The 23188-nt window shown below is 38.8% G+C and overlaps 1 protein-coding gene across 6 annotated transcripts in view; it reads right to left on the bottom strand.

The window, feature by feature from the left end:
• The window catches only part of NRF1 (nuclear respiratory factor 1), a 145864-nt gene that overhangs the window by 96289 nt on the left and 26387 nt on the right, over positions 1-23188 (bottom strand). For all 6 annotated transcript variants that reach the window (XM_023250560.2, XM_023250561.2, XM_023250563.2 and 3 more), the window contains exon 2: positions 224-455. In XM_023250560.2, coding sequence (XP_023106328.1) covers positions 224-446 — 223 coding nt within the window. In that variant the 5' untranslated portion in view covers positions 447-455. The remainder of the gene's footprint in view (positions 1-223; positions 456-23188) is intronic.

The raw sequence follows: 23188 nt of genomic DNA, 5'->3' as shown, positions 1-23188 counted from the left end.
GGATGAAAAAACAAAAACAGTCATATCGTTAATAGTATATGATTCTAAAGCTTCAGTCTCAGTAGAATACAAGCACAAGTTGTAAATGCAAGGTTTAAAAAAAAAATCATGAAGGTATGATATGGAGGTGTATGTGAGAGTGCCTGCATCCTAGGCCCTTTCAGATATGCACAATGCCAGAGGTAAGCGAAAAATAAAGAGCATCTGATCCAAACAACATTACCTGCAGCAGCCAGATGAGCGGTGACCTCATCAGCCGCTGTGGAGTTGAGTATGTCTGAATCATCGTAAGAGGTGTCCTCAGGAGAAGAAGGAGAGTCTTCATCAGCACTCAGCATACTGTGCTCAGTGTAGGTGGCCACATGGACCTGCTGTACTTGTTGGGCAACTGCATGGGCTTCTATGGTAGCCATGTGTTCAGTTTGGGTCACTCCGTGTTCCTCCATGAAGATTTACTGTCAGAAGAAAAGGCAAAGAACAGAATTCAGTGTGTAATATAACACAATGCTTATACTAAGCAATATTTTCCTCAAGAGCAGAGGAAGGCTACAATTTCACTACATACCTCACCACACCAAGTCATCGGAAATGGAAAGCACCATTCAAATATACCTAAAAATGGTAGAATGTTTCCCTGATGTAAAACCATTCTGATAGAAATTCACTGTGCTAATTTTATGCCTCAGGTCACAAAACCGTAAGTACTCTTGATATCACATATAATAATAAAAAGATACTTTAAAGAACAATAAAAAGATACTTTAAAGATCTTGATGACTCCCATTTGAAATTGTAGACATAAAAACACTTAGTAAGTGGGGCATGTGGGTGGCTCATTTGGTGAAGCATCCAACTGTTGATTTCAGCTCAGGTCATCTCATGGCTTGGTTTGTAGGATCAAGCCCCGTGTTGGGCTTGTGCTGATAACATGGCACCTGCTTGGGATTCTCTCTCCCTCTCTCTCTGCCTCTCCCCCATTTACGTGTGTGCGCATGCGCACTCTCGCTGTCTCTCCCTCTCAAAATAAATAAACTTAAAAAAAAAACAGGAAGTAAATGAATACTTAACATTTTCTTTGTATTTCAGACAAATGGAAGTTAAGCTTTATTTTTCCCAAAAATAAATCACTTAAAATGGTCTTTCTGCTTATAAAACTGTGCTTCTTATAAACCTTGATATGATAAAGTAATTTTTTAAGTTTATTTATTTTGAGAGAGAGAGAGAGAGACAGCAGGGGAGGGGCAGAGAGGGGGAGAGAGAGAATCTCAAGCAGGCTCTGCACTATCAGCACAGGGCCTGACATAAAGCTTTATCTCACGAACTGTGAGATCATGACCTGAGCTAAAATCAAGAGTCCAACACTCAACCGACTCAGCCACCCAGGTGCCCCATGATGCAGTAATTTATAAAGTAGTAACATAAAGGTTTGTACTTCTATGGCAATTTTAATCTGTCCCCTCTTCCCCCTCAACCTACAGAAGTGTGTTATCCTTAAAAATTTTTTTGAAGCAAACATACATATGTTCATATACAAAAGTCAATTGCTTTCCTATATACCAATAAACAAATAGAATTTGAATTTAAAACACGTTGCCATTTACATTAGCAGGCGAACAAAAAAACAAAAAAAACCAATAAACAAAACCCAGAATACTTAGGTATATATCTAACAAAATATGGGCACGATCTATTTGAGGAAAACTACAAAACTCTGATGAAGGAAATCAAAGAAGAACTAAATAATAGAAACAGATTCCATGTTCATGGATAGGAAGATTCAATATTGTCAAGATGTCCTAAATCGACCCATGGATTCAATGCAATCCCAACTGGAATCCCAGCAAGTTATTTTATGAATATCAAAACTGACTCTAAAGTTTATGTGGAAAGGTAAAAGACCCAGAATAGCAAACATGACACTGAAGAAGAACAAAGCTGGAAGACTGATACTACTCTGTTTCAAGACTTATTAAAGCTACAGTAATCAAAGCAATATGGAATTAGTGAAAGAACAAACAAATCAATGGAACAGAATAGAGAGACCAGAAATACATCCCTATAAATACAGTCAACTGATCTTTGACAAACAAGCAAAGGCAATACAACGGAGCAAAAGTCTCCTCAACAAATGGTGCTAGAACAACTGGGCATCACATGTCAAAAGTGACTCTCCACAGACTTTACACCCTTCCAAAAATTAACTCAAAATGGATCATAGACCTAAATTAACATGGAAGACTATAAGACTCCTAGAAAATAACATAGGAGAGAAGTTAAGTGACCTTTGCTATGGTGATGACTTTTTACAGACAACATTAAATGCTTGATCCATGAAAGAAATAATTGAAGAAGCTGGACATCATTAAAAATTTCTGCTCTATGAAAAGTACTTTCTATGAAGATAATGAGAACACGAGTCACAGACTAGGAGAAGATATCTGTGAAAGTCAATGGATAAAGGACGATTTTCCAAAATATACAAAGAACTCTTAAAACTAAACCGTAAGAAAATGAACCACCTGATTACAAAATGGCGAAAGACCTGAACAGACACCTCACCAAAAAGTTATACAGATGGCGGATAAGCATGTGAAAAGATGTCCGATCATGTCATTAGGGAATTGTAAATTAAAACAGTGAGATAATAATATACATCTACTGGAATGGCTAAAATCCAAAACACCAATACTACCAAATGCTGGTTAGGATGTGAAGCAACAGCAATTCTTATTTATTAATGGTGGGAATGCAAAATGGTATAGACACTGTGGGAGATCGTTTGGAAGTTTACAACAAAACTAAATATATTCTTAACACACAATCCAGTAATTGTGGTCTTTGGTATTTACCAAAGAAGTTAAAAACTTATGTCCACAAAAAAAAAAAACCTGTTAAGAGATGTTTACAGCATATTCATAATTGTTATACCTGGGAAGTAACTGAAATATCCTTCAGTAGGTGGATATCCATTCAACAGAATGAATAAATCAACTGTGGAACATCCAGATAATGGAATATTATTCAGCATTACAAAGACATGAGCTATTAAGCTATGAAAAGACATGGAGGAACCTTAAATGCATAGCTAAGTGAAAGAAGTCAATGTTAAAAGGCTACATATTGTATGACTACAACTATATGAAAGGTCTGGAAAAGGCAGAACTATGGAGACAGTAAAAGAATCGGTGGTTGCCAGGGATGAGGGGGAAGAAAGAATCAAAAGGTGGAGCACAAATTCTGTAGGGCGGTAAAACTACTGCATATGATACTATAAATGGTAGAAAATATGTCATTATGCATTTATCAAACCCATAGAACGAAAACACAAACAGTAAGCCATAATGTGAATTATGGGATGATAATGGTGTGGCAGTGTAGGCTGACCTATTAGAACAAATGCACCACTCTGGTATGGAGGATGTTGGTACTGGGGGAGGCTGTGCCGGTGTGGGGGTGAGGGGGGTCCATGGGGAAACTATGCTCTCCCCTCTATGTGTCAATTTTTTAAAAAAAATTTTTTTTTAGCGTTTATTTATTTTTGAGATGGAGAGAAAGACAGAGCATGAACGGGGGAGGGGCAGAGAGAGAGGGAGACACAGAATCGGAAACAGGCTCCAGGCCCTGAGCCATCAGCCCAGAGCCCGAAGCGGGGCTCGAATTCACGGACCGCGAGATCGTGACCTGAGCTGAAGTCAGACGCTTAACCGACTGAGCCACCCAGGCGCCCCATCTATCTGTCAATTATACCTCAATAAAGGTTAAAGAAGAAAAGAAGTTCTGACACATGCTACCACATAGATGAACTTGAAGACACGCTAAGGGAAATACGCCAGTCCAAAAGGACAAATCCTGTATGATGGATTCCACTTATATGAGGTCTCTGAAGTAGTCAAATTCATAGACAGAGAGCAGAAGGGTGGTTGCAAGGGGTTGAGAGGGGAGGGAAAACAGAGGGACTGCCTCACAGGACAGAGTTTCAGTTTTGCAAGATGAAAAGAGTTCTGGAGGTTACACAGCAATATAAACGTACTTGACACTACTGAACTGTATACTACGAAATGGTTAAGGTGGTGGGTACATTTTATGTTATGTAGATTTTTCCACAATTAAAAAAAAAAAAATCATCCCTGACATCAGTGTAACTACTGTGTGAAGGATAAATGAATGACATCATAGAGCAGAACAATAAAACTAGCCCTTATTATCTTAAAAAAAAAACTTTGCATATTGTTTGATTTAAAAAAAAAAAAAGAACACAGGGGCACCTCAGTGGCTCAGTTGGTGAAGTGTCCAACTCTTGGTTTCAGTTCAGGTCATGATCTCATGGTTTGTGGGATCAAGCCCTGTGTCGGGCTCTGCACTGACAGCACGGAACCTGCTTGGGATTCTCTCTCCCCCTCTCTCTGCCCCCCCACTCCGCTCATACGGTCTCTCTCTCAAAATAAATAAACTTTAAAAAAATATTTAAAAAGAGTACAATACTCTGAAACAAGTCAGTCAAAGACAAATGCTATGATTTCACTCATACGTGGAATTTAAGAAACAAAACAAGCGAACAAAAAAAAAAAAGAGACAAACCAAGAAACAGACTCTTAACTATAGAGAACAAACAGATGGTTACCAGAAGGCAGGGGGATGGGGGGAATACATGAAGGGAATTAAGAGTCACTGAGTAATGTATGGAATTGTTAAATCACTATATTGTACACCTGAAACTAATATAACACTGCATGTTAACTATACTGGAATTAAAATTTAAAAATAATTTTAATTAAAAAAAATTCTTAAAGGTAAAATTTCTCAGTCAAGAGTATATATATTTTAAATTTTGATGCTTACTGACAAGCTGAGTGTTTCATCTCTACTTGTATAACCCACCCAGCCACCCACCCCCAATCTGGAATTCAACCAGCATGCAACAGAATAAATACAGCACTGCATATCTAGAGTTTACCAGTAAAAAAAAGAAAGGCAGCCAGACAGCTATGACCCTTATGGCTATAAGTAAGAAGAACATACTTATCTATTCAAGCAAAATTCTTCTATCATTTTTATTCTCCTCTACTGTAAAACTCTCCTTTTCCTTCTTTAAAAACTTCTGATTCTGAGATCCTTGGTTTCTCTGAGTGATTGCTTTGTTTCTTTCTTTTCCCTAAAGGCCTACCCCTACCCTTACCCCTCCAGAGAGCTTTCTTTTAAGCCCCATCTTGTTATGTCTTCGTTCTTCAGGTCAACTGGTTCCATGTAGATGATGACCAGATCTTCGCCTTTCAGAGAGGCTCTTGATTTCTGTTTAATATTCTTGTGTTGTGTCCAAAAAAATTTTTTTTTGCTCTAACTTTTTATTACCTTCTGTCACTCTCACACCACTATACATATAACAACTCAAACTTCTAACTCTGAGTCCTAACTTTGGGACTATTCAATTATCTCAAGGAGTATTCTCTATTTCAAAATAAAATTCACTTTAATTACAAAATAAAACAACCACATGATGCCTCAAATCTACAAAGGTCAGGAATCACTGATTATCATTTGACCCCCCTCTTTCCACACGTTCTTTCTGCTTGAGGTCATCTCCCCAGCCCTGTATCTCTGTGTGGCATAATGCTTTCATGATTGTTTCTTCAAATGGAGCTTTGGAAGATACCTGGTAAAATAGCATGTATTTAATAAGAGAAAAAAAATTTTTTTTTAAAAAAAGGTAAAATGTTAACATTTGGAAAATGTGGGTAATGAGAGATCTTTATACTATTTTTGCAACTTTTCTAAAAATCTAAAATTATGTTGAAATAATTTTTTTCTTTTCTTCCTCTTCTCCTCCTCCTCCTCCTCCCCCTCCTCCTCCTCCTACTTTTCCTTCTTCTTCTTCTTTTCTTCTTCTTTAACGAAAGCTATCTAGTAAGGTTTCTTCCATATCCTAAGTTTGGTGCGTTTCAGAATATTCAAGGGACTATATCCTATCTCCCAGGTTTGCACATATCCAAAATGCAATTTGGACACACTATTTAAGTTGCACAATTAAACACAATATACGAGAGGAAAACACCATGAAAATACTGTTTTTCCATCCATTTCACTGTTCTAGAGTGAGAGACAAACTACGTAGGCCATTTTTAATTCCGGGTTCTTCAAAATTGTTTTTAAATGATTTGGGATTAGATGGCACTCTAACTGCCTTTCAAAGGGATTTGTCCACCATGCACGTGGTGTAATGGATTTCCATTTTTTCCTGCAGAATGCGGTCCGCGACATAAATCAATACGGCAGTCTATTTCACAGGCCTGTCACTTGTGCCCAGTGCCTCATCACTTTCCACCTCTCTCCCCATCCCACCCTGCAGCCTCTCTAACCATTTCTTTCAGCACTCTGTAAAAAGCAAAGGCAAAGGTATTTCAGACTTCTCTGAACCAGAGAGGGATACTTGTAAATGATGCTTTCGATGTTTTCATAAAATAACACATAAAATAGGGTGTTTAAAGCCAGATATGACTGGCACGCGCGCACACACACACACACACACACACACACACACACACACTGCTGGAGGTCATCATTTCTAGTAAACCATTTTAGCTTTCATCCATGCGGAGTCAGATTCTGGAGACAGCAAAACTGATAGGAAATGCTAATAAATGAAAACAGATAGTAAGAATGTTCAAAAACAGCACAGACTATTATCAGATTGTCCAGGACGCTTGGGATAAGTTACTTAACCCGTAAGCCTCAATTTCAACATTTGTTTTTAAGTGAAAAGAAAACGATAGTACCTGTCCTCAAAGCATATGAGGTTAAACGATATCATCCAGATAAAGTGAAAAACACAATGCTCAGGCACATAAATGCTCAATATTAATTATGATGATGACATCAGAATTCCTCATACCCTTTATGGTCATACCCTTCTTGACTCAATACCTGACTAGTCTTGCAAGGACTGGGCCTCAATTTCTTTATCTTTACATGAGACATCCAGCTCTGAGAATATGGTTTTCTTGTGTGCAAGATTTTGAGTCGGGCATCTAAAAAGCCCTTCCTTATTATACTAACTCTGGCAACTGAGATACTGTCCTCCTAGACATAAGGAAACAGTAGAGAACCCACAACTCCAGCCTAATTGCATGAGAGTGCACAAAATGGAGAGCTAGTAGATGAACCTACAGTGACTCCTCCAAACAGATGTGAGAAGCAAGGTGAAAGCAACTTGTCACTCTAGATACCGCATCCAAATGAAGGTACATGTGGGGCCAGTGATGTTCAGCAGATTAGTCAACACTCCATTCAAGAAAGTCATTCCCCAAAACAATAACATTGCATTTAATAAGTTTACTAAAACCTTTCTTTCTTAGCTGGATCATCATGGGGTTGGGAAGGAGTGGTCTGGTACAGAGGAGTTCCTGCTCTTGCCATTCTGGGCCAGGAAGGGCGAGACTGAAAGGTAATGAAAAAGGCCCAGAAAAACGGATTTGCCTGTCTCCAAGCACCCTGGTAGTTGAAGTCAATAACGCCTAGGAAGCTACCGGAATTTGGATGACACATCCAACAGAGTTCAATTTAATCTAATCCACACACAATGGGTAAGATTAAGTGTAGAATATTTAAAAAAATCAAAGTATAAAGAGCAGGCCAGGAAATCCAATCGAGGTATAATTTAACGTAAAGGAAACCACTCGGCTAATCAATAGCATTATCATATCAAAAGAAAAACTGCCAAGAACTGCCGAAGGGAAAATCTCAGAGCCAGGCTGCATCCACAGTCCAAACCAGGCAGAGTAAAACCAAGAGGTTCAACCTATATTCTCGGACATGTCCAGAATCTAAACTCCATAACTAGGATAGAAATTTCGCTCGACAGAAGAGCCTTTCTCAAGAAAGCCTAAAGTTAACAGTAGAATTTGATTCTTGGGGGAATGTAAAGTAATGGATCAAAATCTCAACACAGCAGGAAAAAAAAAAAAACTTCACAAGAAAGTCAAGGTGAAAAGAGCAGCACGGGTAAAATGTAGCTTAATTCTGAGTAATAAGTGGAGCTTAAGACAAGAAGAATCCATTTGATCTTCCTAGGAATATTCTCTTTCAAATAGCCCACTGGTGATACCGGACTTGAAAAAAATATCCTCCCACACCACTGTGCTCTCCAAAGAGGGAGAAAAAAATGAAGCCACAGTCATGTAGGCAGTTGACTGTTTTCCATTTTCAGACTCCAACTATAGGTAAAAATGCAGAAAATTAAATATAGTACAAAATAGAATGTAAGGGTTATGAACCATGACCATGTAAAAGCACAGATAAAACTGAGAGAAATGAGGAAGAAGGGGTGGGGGAGTGGAGGAATGGCTAGGAGCACTGACATCCCATCTTCATGCAGTGAGGGAGTCAGGAGATGCTATTAAGAGCTAATGGAAGGGGCACCTCAGTGGCTCAGTTGGACTCTTGATTTCAACTCAGGTCATGATCCCAGGGTCGTGGGATCAAGCCCCCCATCGGGGTCTGTGCTGAGTGTGGAGTCTGCTTAAGATTCTCTCTTTCTTTCTCTCCCTCTCTCCCTCTCTCTGTGCCTCCCCCCTATTCACACTCTCTATCAAAAAAAAAAAAGGGGGGGGGCGCCTGGGTGGCTCAGTCGGTTGAGCGGCTGACTTCAGCTCAGGTCATGATCTCACAGTTCATGGGTTCGAGCCCCATATCAGGCTCTGTGCTGACTGCTTGCTCAGAGCCTGGAGCCTGTTTCAGATTCTGTCTCCTTCTCTCTCTGTCCCTCCCTCGCTCACGCTTTGTCTCACTCTAGCTCTCAAAAAAAAAAAATAAAGGTAAAAAAAAATTTTTTTTTTTAATAAAAAAAAAAAAAAGAGCGAATGGAAGAACTCAGTATGACGATATAACCAACAAAACTAGAGGGGAGCACAGGGAACAGTGAGGTAATCCTTATACAGAAGGAAATCAAAAATGCCCACATCTGATAAACCAAGAAATGGTACTGACATATTACTTACAGTTACAGAGTGCTTATTGTTTGACAATATCATAAACAAAATTTAACTATTTTATATATTTTATAGAGATATAAAAATGGTCAATCATCTCTGAAAAGTAGGACTTTTCAGAGGGTAGGGAAGAGTGTGGCAAAGGCCATTGATTTTTATTATAAATCGTTCTACTTTATTTTTTATCATGAGTGTATACTTTGGCTTCTACCAAAATAAACTTTTAAAACAAATAACTAGAAGATAGCCTTCCAAACTGAGCCTTTTGAAATTTAAGTGACATACTATAGCAAATTGTCACTAGAAAAATCAAATTCTTATCTTATGCTAAGAATCAAGAGAACAGCACAGATCAAGTTTAGAAATCATCTTGCCTTGCGTAAGAGTAACTTCTTAATTTGGAGCATCTGAAAGTAACAACATTTTGTATGACTGCAATCACATAGTATTTTTCATTCTGATATGTTGACAAAATTTGTAGATATTCATTAATATTAATAACAGCCCAAGAATCCAGTTAATAATAGTGCTGTTATATAATATGTGAGAAAAGAAGCTCACTACATGACATCATAATGACTTACGGATGAGTATTCACAGTATTGTCAAAATAATACTGTAAGCTCATTGAAGGCAGCACTTGGGTCCATCAAGTCTCTATGAATAGCAGCTGTCATCATTTGCTCTTTAATAAATGTTTGGGTATATAATTGGTTGCATATTTTAATTACTAAAGCAAAACCCAGGCATTACAGTTTCTGTAGTTTCCCCATAAGGCTGTGATGGCTATTCATCTCTTGTCTTTCAGTCCCAAGCCCTTCTATTGTGCTGAAGTGCTGTTTACCCAGCTTTGGGCTGGGTCAGCAGCCAACCTTTACCAGACTTGCCTGCCAGTCCTGTTAGGTTTTACCAAGGGGAAGCAAAAGTGTGGACTAGGAGGAGGGAGGGAGAGGGGATTTCCTTGTAGTTCTCATTCCTATCCATGTTGTTCCAACAAAGAGGGCAGCTCTATCTCCCAGCTCCAGCTGCCTCTTCTCCCCTGGTGGGTGAGCACCAGCTGCCTGGCATCCCATTCGGAGATCCGGCTACCAGCTGTGTGGGGGCCCCTCTGAACTCCGAGAGTCTTCTCTTCTGTTCCTCCAGCCCTAGGGGTGGTGGCTGCCAGCCGTAGTTCTTAGTATCTGGATTACCTCGATGTCCACTTTTTGCCCCTTCAGTCTTCCAGCACCTGGGTAGCCCATTCCCAGAATTAAATGCCCTGAAATACCTCCTATGGTTTACTAGGCCTGGATTGATACAAAGGGAAGAAAATATGTACCCTCATCAGGAATAACTCAAAGGGTGCTGGTAAGCAGCAAAACTTTATACTGACTTGTATAAGTCAATACAACAAAATGTACTGATATTTTATATTGTCAATAAAGTAGATTCTAAGGACATTTTCTGGTAAGATTTCCACTAGGGTTTGTTTCCACACACTGATGGAAGGTGAACTCGAATCCTGAGTCTGATGAATCATTAAAACAAGGCTAAGTTAGAGAGTATAATATGAGTCATGAAGAGAGAAATGTAACACTTAGAAGAGGGTAACAGACAGAAAGGGAGGTGGGAGATATAAATATAACCCTGTATGTGTTTGAGTGTATCTTACTTACTCTTTTTTTTTTTTAATTTTTAATAAGCTCTACACCCAACATGGGGCTTAAACTCAGGACCCCGAGATCAAGAGTTGCATGCTCTACCGTCTGAGCCAGCCGGATGCACCTATAAAAAGTCTAACATTCCAGACACCTCAAAATCAACATCACAGAAATACAATAAATGTATTTTTATGGAAATATTAGTGACAAACTATTATTCACAAAAATATTTGTCATATTATTCAATTAACAGACTAGTTTAGGTGTCTGGACCAATCAAAGAAAATGTGGCAGCGATGGCAGTTTTGACCTTCATCTACCGCTCTAAGCTCTTGGCAGACGGCACAGATCCTGCACATCTATTGAAAATCAACAGTGGGTACTATCTATAATTTCCAGTGTGGCTTGCAGCAATTTAGAGTTGTTATTTTTTCTTAGAATAGAACCGGACACAAAGTGTACAAGGGTGTGCAAAGTCTCCTCTCCATTCCCCCTCATACCTGCTTAAAGGCTTAACCCCACTTCTATAGCGAGGTGGTTAAGAGTACAGAGTGTGAGGCTCAAGTATTATTGGATTCATGTCTTTGCCCTGCCATTCACTAGCACCTTAGACAAGTTCCACTTGACTTCCATGCCTTGGTTTCATCAGCTTTCTCAAACGGGGAGACTAACGGAACCTACTTAATAGAATTATTGAGGACCAAATAAGTTAATAGGCACAAGGGCTTAAAACGGGACATGGTATGTAACAAGTCCTATGTAAGTGTTACCTATTATTATCATCATTATTAATTCCACATAGAAATATAAGCAAAGCATAGAAATGCCAAAAGGAAAGTTACATGATTTATTGTTATATTGGGAAAAAAAAATGCTTATAGATCACAAACCAAAAGGTTTTGGCCAGGGGCACCTGGCTGGCTGTCAGTGGAACATGTGACTCTTGATCTCGGGGATGTGGGTTGGAGTCCCACACTGGGTGTAGAGATTACTTAAAAATAAAATCTTAGGAAAAAAAAAGTTTGGGGCTTATAAGGACCTCTACCCAGAAGTAGTTCTTGACCTTTTTTGGATTATGAACCCTTCTGAGGATATGTGAAAGCTACAGACGTCCTCCCTATAAAAATGCATATATACACAGAATTTTCCAAAATATTTCAACATTCTTGGACTCAAATCACAGATTATTTCATGATAATGCATTTACACCAAAGCTGAAACACTAGAGGGTGCCACAACCAAAGAAAAATGTAAAGAAAGCACAGAGAATTTCAGATTGCTTAAAATTCTTCAACTGAAACAAACGTCCTTCCACAGAAAAGAAGAATGGGGTGAATCTACTTCACCCAATGCTTTAAAATACATGAACTCTTCTACAGGATCTAGATGAGCACCATCCAACAGAAATTTCTGCGACGGAAATGTTCTGAATTCGCACTGTCCAAAACAGAAGCTGCTAACCACGTGTGGCTATTGACCACGTGAAAATGTGACAACTATGACTAAGGCATTAAAATTAAAATTGTATTTAGTTTTAATTGATTTTTAACTTCAAAACCACATGTGGCTGTGGCTACCACACTGAAGAGTGCAGCTCTACATTCTATTTTTAAGTTTTGAAATGACTTGCTTCTAATCACAGGCATTATACAGCATTGTTAAAGAACTTTAAGGGGGCATCCACGAACATCCAGATAGAGGACTCACAAAAAGTCAGAGGACCAAAGGAACACAGCTCTCGGCTGCCTTCACTCCAGATTCTTTCTTTATACTGCAATTTAATCTGCTAAAAATAAAGCTAATGCTGACCCACCTGTCAGAGAACAGTAGTCTATCCACATTGTAAAACATCTCACAGCTCACAACCCTGTGTCAATCACGGTGCCCTGAACGAAAAAGGTACCTAACTGAATGCTGATGACAATGATAAAAAGGATTAGAAAATGCATTTGCAACTATTCGGATGCTTATTAACAGCCACGAATATCAATAAAAAGCAGGTGAGTTGCTGAAGCTATCCCCGGATTAGAAACACGGTGGATAGGGAGTTGAGTATGCCCAGGCATTTGCTAACGGTCAGAAAGCAGCTGGCCCTTTTTTGCAGAAAAATCATTTGTCCACAGCTGCTCCCCAAATCACCAAAAATCAAATTAGCGGTTGTCATGTGAGAGCAAGATCAGAGGCTGCCTCAATTTCCATTAAGGAGAAACAACTTAAATTGCCAGAAGTCCCATCCCTCCATCTCAGACAAGCACAAAGGACACTTTTATTTCAGATCCTGCTTTCTGTGAAATATAGCATTGTTGCCTGGCTGCCTCTGTGCTGGGCCTCAGTCCTGCTGGATCTGCCTTTACACAGCCGACATCCAGTTAACGCGGTCTCTTAGATTCTGGCGGACCGTTCAACGCATCATTTTTCTCTTGAGGTAACTACGCTAACGCTGGTCTCTGGAGAAAATCATGAAGGAAGAAATGTCAGTCCTACAGATGTAGGGACCTGCAAGTCAGTCATTCTCTCACTCGTTTTACAAACATTCACTGAACTCTTATCACGTACTCCTAGATTATTTTAGCAACAGCAGTCCAAGAAAAACTATGGCTGGCAGCTCTTAACGTTTTATTTTTAGTTAAAAAAATGTATTGTTATAGAAGCAACTGTTTGGGCAATTGAGAAACACAGGTGAGAGAAACAAAAAAGAAACAGGAATCACTACAACCTGAGACGGCCACGTTACCAAGTTACCAATTTGGCCTATGCTTCTAGCATCCCTCTTCCCCCTGCGGCGGCGAAGCTTCTTATATGGTTGCTTTTGTCTTCTTCCTTTTAAAAACAAAAGTGTGGCTACGGTGCATATCCTATTTTACTTAAGATTTTATTTTTAAGTAATCTCTACACTCAACGTGGGGTTTGAACTCACGACCCTGAGATTAAGGGTGGCACACTCCACCGACAGAGCCAGCCAGGCATCCCAAGTGCACATACCGTTTCATAAATATTTTAAAATTTAATACATAATAAAATTGTTCATGCTATTAACACTTTCAGACCATTTTTTAACGTTTGCAGAGCATTCCCCTGTAAAACTGTACACTGGTTATTTTACTAATCCCCTAAAGTCAATGATTTAGGTTGTTTCCAAGTTTTCACTATTATAAACAGCACTGTGATGACAATTCTGATATTCAATAAATATCTGTTCAATAAATAAGTAGACAAGTGATTTGCTGAGCTAAGTTTTCGCACATACCTGATTATGTCCTTAGTTTCTAAAGGACATGAAACTTTGTTTCATCACACAGTTATAATTCTGGACTTGCTATCATAGCAGGCATGGAAAGGTAATGTAGTAAAAACAGCAACCGAGACATAAAAGTAAGCACGTACCTGGCAGTGGATGGAGGACAGAATGAAAATACTAACCTTGACAATGAAAAATGGAGGTATGGCTCCCAGAAGGTAGAATATAGGAAGAGGGAAGTGAGTGGAGGGGTACTCACACCATTTTACAAAATGACAAGTTGAGACCATATTGAAAGTTGATGGATCAAAAAAATAAAAATTTATCTCTTAAAAGTTTAAAGATAACTAATCAGTCTAAAAATAATATAAATATTGGGGCGCCTGGGTGGCACAGTCGGTTAAGCGTCCGACTTCAGCCAGGTCACGATCTCGCGGTCCGTGAGTTCGAGCCCCGCGTCAGGCTCTGGGCTGATGGCTCAGAGCCTGGAGCCTGTTTCCTATTCTGTGTCTCCCTCTCTCTCTGCCCCTCCCCCGTTCATGCTCTGTCTCTCTCTGTCCCCAAAATAAATAAACGTTGAAAAAAAATTAAAAAAAAATAATAATAATATAAATATCAACTAATGGGAGATGGAGAGAGAAAGAGGCAGTAAAATTGAGTTAATTCTTATTTTTCATATCAAAAAATCCACAAGATATTGTCTAAAGTTGATGACTAAGGAACAGAAGTTTATACATATTAATAAGCCTTATGAAAGCGACTCCAGGAGAAGCTATAAATAGAAATAGTGGGGGCACCTGGGTGCCTCAGCCGGTTGGGCGTCCCACTTGGGCTCAAGTCATGATCTCATGGTTCATGAGTTCAAGCCCCACATCGGGCTGTCAGTACAGAGCCCACTTCAGATCCTCTGTCCCCTTTTCTCTCTGCCCATCCCTCGCTCGTGTGCTCTCTCAAAAATAAATACATGTTAAAAAAAATTTTTTTAAATAGAAATAGTGAAATGTTTTTTTAAATATTTATTTTTGAGAGAGAGAGAGACAGCATGCACGAGTGGGGTATGGTGGGGGGGGGGTGGAAACAGGTGATATGAAGTGGGCTCTGTGCTGACAGAAGAGAGCCTGATGCAGGGCTCAAACTCACGAATGGTGAGATCATGACCTGAGCTGAAGTCAGTCACTTAACTGAGTCACCCAGGTGCCCCAGTGAAATAGTTTTTAAACATGGTCTTTAGATGGTAAGGCTGGGGATGGGAAGAAAAGAGATGAGGCAGGAGACATGTTTTTTTCATCATAAGCTTCTCCCTCCTATTCGATTTTTTAACATCGAAAAGCTTATGATGAAAAAAACATGTCTCCTGCCTCATCTCTTTTCTTCCCATCCAGATGAAGGTTGGTTAAAGAAGCTGTAACCACTGGGGTGCCTGGGTGGCTCAGTTGGCTGAATGTCCGACTCTGGATTTTGGCTCTGGTCATGATCTAATGGTTTGTGGGTTCAAGTCTCATATCGGGCTCCATGCTGGCAGTGCAGAAGCTGCTTGGGATTCTCTCTCTCTCTCTCTGACTCTCCCCCCTTTTTGCCCCCCACACGCTCATGCTCTCTCAAAATAAATAAATAAACTTTAAAAAAATCTGTAACTATTCACTTTGACTCCCATTGACTATATCCTTCTATCCTTTTTTATTTATTTATTTATTTTGAGAGAGCGTGCGAGTGGGAGGGGGCAGAGAGAAAGGGAGAGAAAGAGAATCTTAAGCAGGCTCCAAGATCAGCCTAGAGCCCAATGCGGGGCTCGATCCCACAACCCTGGAATCACGACCTGAGCCCAAATCAAGAGTCAGACGCTTAACTGACAGCCACCCGGGAACCCTCATATCCCTCTACCTTGATAGCTAGTCACACTCAACTGCCCACAGAGCTTTCCTTTAACCAGAGGCAAACTTAAAAATACTTAAGACCTTGAAGACCATCTAGTCTGATTTTTCTCATTTTACAGATTTAGTTGAGACCCAGAAAAGTTAAATGAATTACTCAAAGTCACATCTCTAGTTGGTGGCAAAACCAAAATTCGAACCCACATCTCTTGCCTTCCAATCAAGTGCTCCTTTCGTTCCATCAGAGACCTACCCTTTGTCCTGGAGTACAATCTATTATTGGCTTGGGCTCCTTAACTGCTAATCCCACACTACTATGTCTATATCTTCAAGCCAAAATGTGGCTTTTACTCAGGGTGCAGTGAATTTGTATCATAATAAATTTGTATTGTAAATATGCATGTTGGGAGCGCTTGGGTGGCTCAGTCAGTTAAGCATCGGACTTCAGCTCGGTCATGATCTCTTGGTTCGTGAGTTCGAGCCCCACACCAGGCTCTCTGCTGTCAGCACAGAGCCCCCTTCGGATGCTCTGTCCCGTTCTCTCTGCCTTTCCCCTACTCATTCTCTCTCTCTCTTTCTCTCTCTGAAAAATATATACACTTTAAAAAATTACAAATATGCATGCATATACTTTTTCAAAACTGCACCTGCAGTCACCCACTACAATGCCTCCTGATGCCCCCACCAGCCCTGCCTGAAAGGATACAGCTACTTTGAGGACTGGCCCCTGAAGCCAAGAGGCTTGACAGCACGCTTCCCAGCCGCAGGAGTAAATGCACGGTTTCCAAAGCTCCGTCTTTTGAAGCAATGTCTGCTGGGAGCACCAGGGTGGACAACTGATTTCATGTTTTTCTTCACCCAGATTAAATGATTTAGCTAACTACCCACTCTCACTTTTGGCAGATGGAAAGAGAACAAAACTGATTACAAATTTTGAGGAAAATGGAGAATTGTGCACATTATTTTTATGTTTGTGATGATTATATCATTTTATAAAAATTGTTTTAAAATCAAATTTTAAATGGTATGAAAGTCTCTATTATTTATATAGATTATGGAGACATGGAAATAAAAAACATGTAAAAATGGAGACCAGACCAATCATTGGAAAGCAAGTATATGCAGAGCAGTCAAGAGCTAATAACCAAAACCCCAGTATCTAGTGTATTTTCCATAAATTGTACACAATTTTCAGACGGTGTATGCATTGTCTTACTAATTTAAAATAAGTAATACTGGATGGTGAAAGAATGGTTTGGGTGAACTGAGGCTAGGAGACAGTCAAGCCAGTCAGGTAAACTAATTCAACGGTCCGTGAGGAAGCACTCACAGGCACCTGAGCTAAGACAATGGGGACGCAAAGCATGTCTTAACTATTTAGGTGGTGAAAATGGAAAGGACTTAGTCAACAACTGGATGTGAAGAGTGAGAGCAAAGTAAGTCCAGTGTGATGCCCACATTTCTGGCAGGTTTAGTGAGTGGCTCATTAACCGAGGCAAGGAGAACAGATCTGCAGAGGAAGACAGTTCATGACAATATTCACATGAGCTCTCCGAACAGACACCCACAGCTGGAGCTGTGATCCAGGTCTAAGTTCGGGATTCATCAACAAGGAGATGGCAAAGAAAGCAGACAGCATGAATAAAACTGACCAGGAAACGCATGTAATAGTTGTAAATATATAAAGCTGGACAAAAAAAGAAGCAAGGAAACTTGGGGAATAATCAAAAGGTATATACAGGAGGAAAAAACAGTAACATACAAAGAAGAATGAGAGGGTTAGAAGAAAAAATGAGAATCAGAAGACAGTAGTGTCAGGGTAGCCAAATGAAGGGAGAAGTCAACAATACAGTGAAAGAAGAATTGAGATAACGACTTGCCAAGATTCAATACATTTCATTCATTCAACACATACATGACTATTACCTACTATGTTAAGCACTGATGCAGACAGAGGAGACAGCAATGACCAAAACAAATCCCTGCCTTCTTGGATTTTGCATCCTACCAGAGGGAGATAAACAATCAACAAAACTATGTGCGCGCACACACACACACACACACACACACACACACACACATAAGTTAACAACAAAACTCTCTCTCTATATATATATACACAACATATATAAATATATATATAACATATAAACAACAAAAACTATATGTTTATGTATATATACATATAAGTTAATACATATAAATTATATATATAATATGTATACAACAAAAACTATATATATATACATACATACGTATAAATATACATAAATAAGTTAAAGTAACCACCGGAGAGATTCGAGAATGTGCTCTATAAATTACTATGTAAGTATTCTTTCTTCATTCTCTTTTCTTTCTTTCCCTAAAAGCTGCCCTAGTGTAAACAGAAAGAAACCAGAACCTGGAGTCAGAAATGCTTGGTTTTGACTTCTAGTCACATAACCTTGGGGGGAAAAAAAATCGTAAAATTTCCACAAGCTTCTGTTTTATCATCTGCAAAACTGAGAATGATAATGCCCACCTCATAGGGCAGTAATAGCTAACACTTATTGAGTCCTTATAACTATATGCTGGATGCTTTCCTAAGACTTTTACATATATAATCTCATGTAATCCTCAACTCTATGAGGTATTGTTCATTATTATCCTCAATGACGTAAGATAAAATGAGGCACAAGAAGGTCAAGTTAATTGTTCCAGAGCAAACAGGGAGTAGCAGAAACAAAATTTAAATCTGGACAATATGCACACAGCTTTACAGTTTACAAAATGTGCTCACATCTCATTTTGTTTAAGTATTAGAAAAAATGAAATTGCTTTCTGTAGATCCAAAACAGTCAAATCAATTTCACATGGTTCAACCTTAACTATTATGCTATAGACACCTTAAAAATTGAAATATGAATTTTTTTTTAACTGTAAAGCACTATGGAAGGTATTATTTTAGGCAACAACAAATAGAACCACACTAAGAATTATTAATACAGGGTGCCTGGGTGGCTCAGTCAGTTAAGTGTCTGACTCTTGGTTTCAGCTCAGGTCATGATCTCACAGTTACTGAGTTCGAGCCCTGTGTCGGGCTCTGTGCTGACAGTGCAGAGCTTGCTTGGGATTCTCTCTCCCTCTCCCTCTCTATCTCTCTCAAAAATAAATAAATAAACTTTAAAAAAGAAAAAGAACTATTAATACAACTGTGACACTGAAAGTAGCATGAAAGGGATCAGACTATATATACAGAAATCCACTCAAACTGCACATCAATAATCAAGAGTCAATAAAAAGTCCATTATATATATGTCCATTATAAATAACCCACATTTCTATTTGCAGTCTTGGTATCTTGAGCATTAATATTCTGAAAGGTATGGAGAGAATCTCAAGCAGACATTATTTTCCCCCATGGCACTGATCACCATCTGATGTAATATTTTCTCAGCCCATTAGAAAGTAAGCTCACGAGGGCAAAGAGTTTTCTGTTTTACTCAGTGCTGTTCAGAAACTATTCAAAGCTCACAGTAATCACTCAAATTCATTTGCTGAAAAAATTGAGAAATTAGAATTTCCTAAATTACTTGGACAAGAATACATGAAATACATTTTAAGACACAGATAAATAGTACTGAGATTTTGTGATGTAAACAATAACAAATAAAACCATCTTTCCGAATGGCATACGATAGTAAGTAACAGTTTCTACCCTTAAACATTTCAAAAAGTGTCAGACATCCAAATTTTGAATACTACCCATTCAGAAATAAAAATCCCCACATTTACTTTGTGAGTAATCCATCCATTAAAATAAACTGTATCTTGAATTACTTACAAAATTAAATTTAGGATTGCATATAATCAAAGTTACAAACAGTAGTAAGAAGGAAAAAATCATCTTAGAATCCTAGATTAGAAAAGGAAGTTAGAGAAAAGTAAAAAAGCACATATGTTTCAGGACTGAAATAAATGAAATTTAGAAAGTGGTTGAATATAAAATTTAAACGACTTCACTTAAAACTAGGAATAACATTTCCATTTTAGAATTTGTTTAACCTGTCCAAGATATCCCTAAGCTGATGGGAGGAGGGGGAATGCTACCCTAAGTTTCTAAAGGAACAAGAGCTCTGTAAATAACACTCATACTATATTCTCTATTCAAAAAAAAAACAAAACGATTTTTTCCATGACTATCAAATGTTGCATCCATTTAGAATAAGTCTTTGAAGAATTATAGAGCACTGTACGAAGAATAATCATCCTGTAAAAATAAAATTTTTTTCACTACATTTCCCAATGTGATCTTTGATAAAATTCTAAAAAACAGAAGGGGAAAAGGGACCATCAAATGTAATTTACCATATACATTTATGAGCAGCCACTTGGCCTTGGCCACAATAGACATCCTGCAGCTGGCTGTCAAACCACTAAAAGCTGCTTGTCACCCACCTTCCTAATCTCTTAGAACTAAGCTCACTAAGGTCAAAACAAGTCAACTGCCTTTCTCACCAGCAGTAATATACTGGAATAAAAGTGTCAAGTACAATTCTGACTGCCAAGACTTTGTTCTTAAGAACAGACTTGCAACTATTAAAGGCGACATTAAATTAGAGCTATTGCCTAAAAGAAAAGGACTATCTACATCTGTAGCTTAATTGGGATAATATTTCTGAGGTCTTGATCGGTAACCAGACCAGAGGAAAGAGAACCAACTGGGGGGGGGGGGGGAACAACAAATATCACAACCCCAAAAAAGAGTGAATAAAGAGTAGACTACTTAAAAAAAATTACTATGCCAGTAGCAATATGTAAGTACAACTAGGGTTATACTTTAGAACTGATTCCATGTGTTATACAACAAGGAATATTCACTCCAACCTAGTATAGGAGGAATACTACCGAAGTATGAATAAAGTGTGAGGCAGACGAATTTGTCCTGACATAGAAAATGTCCACAATATATGTATGAAATTAAAAAAAAATAGATGATAAAAATCCACTAGAATGAGTGTGGTCTCACTAAAAAAAAAAAAAGTATAGATATGGTCATGAGCAAACAAATTAATCTAGAAAGATATACTGAAACTATTAAGAATGTTTCTGTGCAGAATGGAATTATGAAGACTATTTCTTTTATATAATTTTTCCCTTTAAAATAATAAGTATGTAATTACTTTTATAATGGGGGGGTGGAGATTTCTAGGTCTAGGAAAGAAAAGACAAACATGGTAATAAGTCTCTCTCTCCCCCTTTACCAAAGGAAAAATCTGAGGATGGCCTCCAAGCTCATGAAGTCACAAAGACACAATCTAGACTGTCAAAGCTGCATGAGGTTCTGTGGGAATTCTTTAAGCAGAATCCTACGTGGAACCTGAAAACATAGGATAACAGTAGAACTTCTCCTATTGAAGGAGCTGGGAAACAGACAGCTATACACACTCATCCTCCTCCTCATCTCCTGCAAGGCTTTCTGAGGCTCCTTAGGACTCCACAGAGCACAAGTGGAAACTCCCTGATTAATGCAAGTCTTCCATTGTGCAGCTGAGAAGCTGACCCCAAGGATTAGTTTCCTGTTAAGGCCTCTGCCTTACAGACTGGCCCCAGGGTCATTTTATCTGCTAGTCATGACAGACATAGTCCCTGAGCCGTTATCTTTTTAAATACATACAGAATAGTTTACAGAAAGTGGAAAAGATAGACCCATTGGCTCCAAAATACCAAAAGAACACCGCAAAATAAAAATTAATGTATAAATGTCCAAAAAGGAAAAAGAAACATAAAGGTTCTTGCTATTCAACATGATTCAAGACACAACTTAGTGGCTTTGCAACTGTGTTTTTCTACTGAGGGTCATGTATAGCCATACATATCCATCAAAGTAATGGAAACTGGAATCTGCCACTGAGATAAAGAAGTGGAAACAAGGCAGCAACAGGACAGTTTGAGACTAAAAAGTCAGAAAAGGTATGTTGGTCAAGTAGGAAGGTCAAGTAGCAAGTCTAGTGATGCAAGAGATAGTGAAGTCCACCCTTGAAGGGTAAAATCAAATTCCATAGACTCTCAACAGCCTAAAAATAATAAACAAGGGGCTCCTGGGTGGCTCATTTGGTTAAGCGTCCGACTTCGGCTCAGGTCATGATCTCACGGTTGGTGGGTTCGAGTCCCACATGGGGCACTGTGCTGAGCTCAGAGCCTGGAGCCTGCTTCAGATTCTGTCTCCATCTCTCTGCCTCTCTCCTGCTCGTGTGCTCTCTCTCTCTCTCAAATATAAAATAAAAAACAAAAAAAATAGATACCTTAAAAAGAAATAATAATAAACAAAATCTCATAGGAGGTATTTTAAGAGGGATAAACATACCATTCTGAACTTTGGTCTAAAAAAAATCATTGCAGGAAAACATAGGATGATAAAGACTTGTATCATTATCATACACAAAAAAAGTTCTGGGGTGCTGGGGCACCTGGGTGGTTGTGGTTAAGTGTCCAACTCAATCTTGGCTCAGGCATGATTTCACAGTTTGTGAGACTGAGCCCTGTGTTGGGCTCTGCACAGACAGCATGGAGCCTGCTTGGGGCTCTCTCTCTCTCTCAAAATAAACAAACAAACAAACAAACTTGAAAAAAGATTCAAGGGTTTGGTTCACACTAAACTTAGTATGGAAATGAACATAGGACAAGTAACACATATAAATGTGGATAATCAAAGGTGGTTTCTGCATCAGCCTGACCACAAGTTAGTTAACATACAGTATAGTATTGGTTTCAGGAGTAGAATTTAGTGGTTCATCACTTACATGTAACACCCAGTGTTCATCCTAACAAGTGGGCACTCTACTTTTTAAAGATGCGGAAAAATCCAATATTTTAAGAAACAGTTGAAAAAAAATAGAGATGTCTAAGTCTAGAGAAGAAAGGGCTTTAGGAAAATGACTTCCCAAATATTAAAGGGCTGTCATAAGGAAGAGGAATTATAAATGGGGTGTATGGCCCCAATAAGAAAAAACAGGCCAGAAGTTAGGGTAGGAAGGGCAGAATTCTGGTTAACAGATCGTTTATCTAACAGGGGTGTGAAGACAGTGAGTTGTCAGAAAACAGAAGTTCTCCCGTCACTAGATACCTGCATGCAAAGCACACATAACCACTTGGGGGCGCTGGAGAAGTGGGCTTGGGCACATCAAACTAGTATGCAGAAACTAAGGGAGCAAAAAACAGATTCTGCACCATGGGGTCCACCGTGGACTATATCAGGGAGGCTGTCCCAGGCGAAATGGATACATACCCCAAATAAACTGTGATTCAGTCCTTGCTCTTCACTTATTGGGAGAATATAATTTTTTGGTCTATAATTCTACTGCATTTGGGGGTGTGTACAAATGTACACACAAACAGAATCATGCACATAGTATAAAACTAGCTTTAACCAAAGGGTTAGTCTTCTCTGAGAACTGTAACAGAAACTGAAAGGCTTTC

This window comes from Felis catus, chromosome A2, assembly GCF_018350175.1.
Source record: "Felis catus isolate Fca126 chromosome A2, F.catus_Fca126_mat1.0, whole genome shotgun sequence".
NCBI classification, from domain to species: domain Eukaryota; kingdom Metazoa; phylum Chordata; class Mammalia; order Carnivora; family Felidae; genus Felis; species Felis catus.
This window is presented reverse-complemented; position numbering and strand designations above follow the sequence as displayed.